General features: G+C 54.5%; 1 protein-coding gene across 1 annotated transcript in view; it reads left to right on the forward strand.

The window, feature by feature from the left end:
* RAD51D (RAD51 paralog D) overlaps positions 1-5,751 on the forward strand; it is a gene marked incomplete at its 5' end in the record, with an annotated part of 6,312 nt that extends 561 nt beyond the window's left edge. The window contains 9 exons of the mRNA XM_009706720.1: positions 725-786; positions 938-1,056; positions 1,817-1,898; positions 2,013-2,147; positions 2,580-2,675; positions 2,862-2,952; positions 3,815-3,885; positions 4,796-4,963; positions 5,668-5,751. Of these exons, the coding sequence (XP_009705022.1) occupies positions 725-786; positions 938-1,056; positions 1,817-1,898; positions 2,013-2,147; positions 2,580-2,675; positions 2,862-2,952; positions 3,815-3,885; positions 4,796-4,963; positions 5,668-5,751 (908 nt within the window). The remainder of the gene's footprint in view (positions 1-724; positions 787-937; positions 1,057-1,816; positions 1,899-2,012; positions 2,148-2,579; positions 2,676-2,861; positions 2,953-3,814; positions 3,886-4,795; positions 4,964-5,667) is intronic.
* Positions 5,752-6,404: the final 653 nt, after the last annotated feature.

Genomic DNA, 6,404 nt, shown 5'->3' on the forward strand with positions numbered 1-6,404 from the left:
AAAAATGCCCAAGCTCCTGGCACGGTGCACCCTGGGCACCTCCTGATCTTAGGGGGGAAGGAAAAGACTTCAGGTGGATTCTTTACTTGCTCTGAGAACCTGGATTAGAGCTGAGAAAAACATAATTTTATTCTTGTTAAATGGAGTCTGTGAGATCACGTGGATGCTGGAGCCATGGATGTTGTAATCCTTGTTTTCCTTGTAAGAATTGCTTTTTACCGTTTTTTTTTTTCCAACCAATAACATACACATCTGAAAAAATGAATCTTGGAGTGGTTCCTGGGAGCAGAGGTGGGGCCACTAGTTCTTCTAATTTCTGTGGCTTTAGCCCTTCCTGGCACGCCAAGGGCTGGCACTTTGGGTCACTCACTAGCCCCTTGAGACTGGGGTACACTGGCAGAAGGGGACCCTCGTGGCTGGCCCAGCTATCGCATGGCACTGGGCAGCTGTTGAGCGAAACAGGGAGAGTTTTTACCAGCTTCTCTCCCTGATCTGTTTTGCAAGAAACAATTTGTTTTGCACTGGGTAGTGGGGCCATCCTGGGGGAAAAACTCCAATATTCCATTTTGGGGGGCATCGTGCTCGGGCACTTGAAGTGTTGGCAAAGGGCACAGACGTTTTGCCTGTTGGTGCAGGCAGGTTTTGTCTAAGCTGGTCATCTCTTTGGTGTTTGTGGTCTGTCCAGGTTTGGCTTCCAAATTCTTGTGTCTCCCGTTATTTGCAGTGGTGGACTTTGTGTCATCCGACCTGGAGGACGTTGCCCAGAAGTGTTCCCTGTCTTACAAGGTAAAGGGTGACTCCTAAGTGCTGGTGTGTTAACTGGGGAGCTCAGGGCTGTTCGGCTCACAGCTTGGGCTTGTCTGGGGGGAACCTTCTGGGGCAGGTGTTGGCCCTGGACCCCCTTAGTCCCATTTCCAGACGTCTCTCTGCCCACCAGGCGCTGGTTGCAGTGAGACGTGTGCTCCTGGCCCAGTTCTCTGCCTTCCCTGCCAACGGAGCAGACCTCTATGAGGAGCTCAAGAGCTCCACGGCCATCCTGCCCACTGGGAGCCCAAGGTGGGTACGCTGCCCAGCGAGCCAGCAGGTCCGCCTGGGGCTGGGCTTGCTGCAAAAGGCCATGGTTGCCCAGCACAGGCTTTGAACTTCAATGTGATGATGCCCTGAGCAGGCTCAGTGGTGTCCAAACCATCCCTGGCAGCTTTAAAAACTTCCAGCCAGAGCCTGGCTCTGCCCTTTGTGAGCAAGAGGATTATTCTTCATGTCCTGTGGCTGCAAAGCCAGCTGGTCTGTGTCCCTTCAGGGAATGACATTGCCGTTGTCCTTGCGAGAGCCTGCACACCTTTTGGGAAGTGGTTGTGTGTCTCATTTCTGGACTAGACAACATGGTGCCTTCAGCCTTTCCCTTGAGGGCTCTGGCAAAGAGGGTTATGGACCTGGGAGGACTGTTGAGTGATGATGGTCCAAACTGTCTCGATCAGGCATAGAAATGAGTTACTCTATTGCATGTCCTTATTTCTCCTTTTCCTGCTGGGCTGTACAGTGACTCTGCAGAGAAAGCCTGGGTATCCAAACCTTCCTCCCAGGGCCAGAGCTCTTCTCCAGCTCAGGCCTGTCCTCTGGTAGCCCCCACGCTGCAGATCTGCTGTTGCCCACAATGTGGAGAGGGAAGATGGGAGAGAAGGAGCGGAGCCCGACGCAGTTGTTGGCTTTTGGGAAGGGAACTCTAGGGACAAATATCTGGGGACTGCTGCTTCCTGGTGGCCCTGCCATCCTGGCTGAAGGGGTGTTGATATCCCACCTTGTGTTCAACCCATAGCCTAGACCAGCTGCTGGACTCTGGGCTGTACACGGGGGAAGTGACAGAGCTCATGGGAGCACCGGGCAGTGGGAAGACGCAGGTGAGTGGGACGGAGGAGAGGGGAGAGGACAGGGAGGGTGGAGATGATGCCTTCAGGCATGGGAAGTGGAGGGACCTGGGAGGGATGGCTGACACCCAGTCCCTGCCTCTCCAGGTGTGCCTGGGCATTGCGGCCAGCGTGTCTCTGGGCCTCAAGCAGCATGTCCTGTTTCTCGACTCCACGGGTGGGTTCAGTGCCTCCCGTCTCTACCAGATGCTTCGATCCCGGGCAGAGGATGAGGAAGAGCAGGCAAGTTCCCTTGGAGCTGGTCCCTCCACTCGCACTAAAACTGCCTTGGCTCTTGCCTGCAACCCTCCAGAGATGGTTTGTCTGTCTGGCTCTGCCTTTGTCCCCGTGGGCTTTTTTGGGTCCAACGTCTTTCTCCCATGGCCTTGGTGGGTGCTGTGCTTAGGGATAGGGACTGCACTTTGGTTTTTATCTTGGGGAGAAGGGGGAGGGCTTGCTGTAGTTGCTCACGCTTTCGCTCCCTGAGCCCAGTCCACACAGATTCTTCCACTGATGCAATGGGGACAACAGTGCTCATGGGGTGGAGGTAAATGTGGAAGAAATAAGGGTCCCTGGCTTGGTATAAATGCAAAGAGCTGGTAGCAGCTGGGGCAGGAGGAATATAACAAGTCCTGGAGGGGGTGAGGCTGTTGGTGATGCCACTTTGTGCTGCAGCTGGAGGCTCTGCAGCGAATCCAGGTGGTCCGTGTGTTTGATGTCTATGAAATGCTGAGTGCCTTGCAGGAGCTGCGGGATCGCCTCTCCCAGCAGGTAGGAGCGAGGATCTGGGCCCCTCTCCCTTCCACAGAGCTGCAAGGAGGGCAGCAGGGCTTGTGTGCCTGACGAGTGACCCCAGATCACCCCATCCTGGGGACATTGGAGCATCTGTGCGGCTCATGACCTCCAAAACTGCTGGGTTTGTTACTCCACGTTGCATGCGGTGCCTCCTTCTTTTAGGTCGTGAGCTCCGTGGGACCTCTCAAGATCACGGTGATCGACTCGGTCTCGGCTGTGATTTACCCACTGCTGGGCGGCAAGCAGTCGGAGGGTGAGCTGCTTCGCTAGGATGTGCAATGAGGTTGCAGACCTCTCTGCTCATCCTGAAGAGCATCTTCCTCCCATGCGTGCTGTGCCTGGAGCTGGGGCAGGACGGATGTGGGTGCGACTGCTCCCACCTTTTCCTTTGTGACTGGATAAAAGGGGAGTCTGTTTGCAGAGTTATCGGCGAACATTCGAGCTGGCTGTGGCTGTGCAAGCTCATGCCAGTGGTCTGAAACCCAGCCAGGGGACAGAGGAGGCACTGAACTGTTTGCCCACAGGTTAAAACCTCTGCTTACAGTGTCACAGATAGATAGTTGTTGCTGGCACAGTTTGCAAAGCTCCTCTGAGGCCCTTTCTGCTAGGAGGGACTATAAATCAAGAGTGAGGGGCTTTCTGCTGGCTGAGATGCCAAGGAGGCCCCTCAAACACCTTCCAGAGGGGCTTGCACACCTGGGTGGCAGCCAGTGCTATCACAGGAGGTCCCTTTGCAGCCACAGGCTGTTGGAAATGAAGGTGTGAGCTGGAGAGATGGGTCCTGTTCCTGTTAAATCAACCTGACCAGCTTTGTCTGGAGCTCCTGGTGCTTTTGTAGGGTTTTTTTGGCCTCAGGGCTTCTAAGATGGGAGAGGAGGGGCTGGGACAACTTGGGGATTGGTCTGTCCTTGCCACATCCATTCACCCGAGGTGCCCTGGAGTGTGCAGGTCCAACGGGTACGTTGGAGTGCTGGTAATGGAAATGGGCTGAAGGTGTCCATGAACACCAGCACTGCCACTAAATCTAGTGCTAATGGAAATGTAGATGTTACCTGCCTCCAAGATGCACTTTGGGGGTTGATCCCCAAACACCTAAATGCTTTGTCCTCCTCCAGGTTTGGCCATCATGATGCAGCTCGCCAGGGAGCTGAAGACACTGGCCAGGGAGTTCAGCCTCGCTGTTGTGGTGAGTGTTGCTGCACCTCGTGCTTTGTGTGCTGGTGTCTGCCGTGGCGAGGAGCCCTGGGGAGGCTTTGGAGCCCCTGGGAGGGGGGACCCCTCTCCCAGCTAAGCAGGAGCAGGAGGCCTGTACCCCACGGTGCTCTGCTCCCTGGTGTAGCTCTGCTTCTCTGCAGCCCACAGATGTCTTGTTCCAACAAGTGTGGAGCAAGAACAGGGCTGATCTGCTGCCTGCTCTTATTGTCCTCAGCCAACGAGGCATTCACTCGATTGTGCAACGTAGAGTTAAGTACAGACAGATTGAAAGGTTGCTTGTATTTGTTTGTGATATAACACCATTCATTTAAGGGGTTGGCCAGCTTGCTAAGTAACTTCTTGCTTAGTTACCTTGGAGGAACTGCAGGCCATTGCATCACCCAGAAGGCGCTGGGGACTGGAAGGGGCCCTGCTCTAGTCTTCCCCAGCTCTTGGCCAAGCAATTGCATTTGCTTCGATGCACCCAGACAGGTTGCTGGGACTAAAATTGATGTGTTTGGGAAGACCACAACAGAAAATGGTAAACCTGGCACTGGAAGGCATCGAGACAGTCCTGCCCTTTGTTCTGATTAGTGATAAAGTGACAAGGACGGGGTGCCTGGAGGCCGTGGGTTAAACTTGGCAGGTGGGTTCAGCACCAGGAGTCCCTGCAGCTTGCAGATACGAGCAAGCTCCTACCCGAGTACGTGTCTGGGACAGTTGCGTGGGCTATGCTTAGAGGGGATGGCGTGGGGATGCCACGAAGGAGGGCTCAGGATGGAGGAGAAAAAAAACTTCATAGAAGTCTCAGACTGGCCATTATCTCCTGGTGCTCTCTGGTGTTTCACTAAACCAAGTGGCACTGCTTTTCCCAGGCACTGATAAGCCTGTTTGTGTTGCAGGTGACTAACCAGGTGACAAGGGACAGCAGCACCGGTCTGCTGAAGCCAGCCCTCGGCCGCTCCTGGAGTTTTGTGCCCAGCACCCGGGTGCTGCTGGAAAGCAAAGAAGCCGCTTGGGAGAAAACCACTACGCAGCGCATCGCTTCCTTGGCAAAGTCACCCCGGCAGGTGAGGCTCCCTGGACCAGTCCCTCTGGTGATGGAGAAGAAGCTCTGTGACTTGGACTTGGCTTCAGAGCAGGAGGAGGCTCCTGCTGGGAGGGGGTAGGGCAGGAGCAGGCCTCACTGGGTGACCCATGGCAATGGGAGAGGAGTAAATGCAGCCTGGTTGTATGCTGCGGAAGAGAAGAGCATCTGTTTCCAACAGCCCGAGCTTGTATTTATAGGCAGGTTAAATGAGTGGCATCACTTCCAATCCAGGTCACCGTGTTCCTCGTGCTTGTCTCGCTCTCCTGATTGCACGTGGGCAGTGAGGATCCCGTGGAAATGGCTCTGACACCTGCAGAGGTGACTTTGGCTTGAATCCTGCCTACGTACAGGGCCACGCTGCCTGAGCCTCCTGGCTCCGAGCCTCCTCTGCTGCCTGATCCAAATGAGTTGGGATGTGGTTGGTGTGCTGGGCAGTGAAATGCATCCTGGATGTGCTAAATAATAGCGTGTCTGGGGAGATCTTGGAGCAAGATGTTCTTTCTTTACTGAATTGCATTCGCTATTTGTGTCTCTGTGTTCAACAGACCCAGTTAAAATGAGGGCACCAGCAGAAAGAAATCCTCAAGGAGATATAATTGGGGATTTTTGGCTCTGGGGCAGGTGGAGTTGATGTATAGAGTCCCAGCAGTGTGAGGTTAAGCTCCTCTCTGTTTCTCCTTGCAGCCGGTGGGGATACAGGTGGAGCTGGATATTGGAAATGGTGATGTGCAGGAGCCGAGCCCAGTGACACCCACACAGGGGCTCTGATGAGGACGGAAAAGCAAATGTCAAGGTCCAAGAGAGCTGCAAAAAAGCAGGCAAGCACACTGAAGGTTTTACAAACTGACTGAGAGTCCTGCAGCCCCGGGAAGGACCAACATGAAGAAGCTTTTGTTCTTCTGCACTGGGGAGAAAATGGGCGTGGGGTTCCCTGGAGAAGATCTTGCCTCAGCAAATGCTGTCTGCAGTGTCTGGGCTGTGTGGGCAGCACGATAACCAGGACCTCTCCTCTGCTGCAGGCTTGTCTTCAACCAGCAGAGCCAGCCCTGCCCCAAGGTGTTGGCTTGGGACCAGCTGGCATGTCCCTGCACAAACCCGTGGCTCCTCGTGGTCGTTTTGGTGTGTGTCCCCCCTCCCATAACTTGCTGCCCTCTGCTCCCGGAGCTCTGATCATCCTTGGGCAGCCCACAGTCGTCTTGGTTGAGAAATAAAAAAAAGATGTTGCATGCTGCTGTGGTTGTTGAGAGCTGGAATTCAATTAATGGTGCCTGCTGTTAACTTAATTAAAATGTTGAGGTTTAGTCCCTAGCAGGCCTGGGGTGGAACCGGCTGCTGATGGGCAAGGAGGGAATCGAATGCTTGATCTGACCTTCTCCCCAGAGTAACACCAAGCCCTGTAGGGAGCTGCTGGTGGTTTTGGG

Source organism: Cariama cristata, unplaced genomic scaffold, assembly GCF_000690535.1.
Source record: "Cariama cristata isolate BGI_N322 unplaced genomic scaffold, ASM69053v1 scaffold27118, whole genome shotgun sequence".
NCBI classification, from domain to species: Eukaryota; Metazoa; Chordata; class Aves; order Cariamiformes; family Cariamidae; genus Cariama; species Cariama cristata.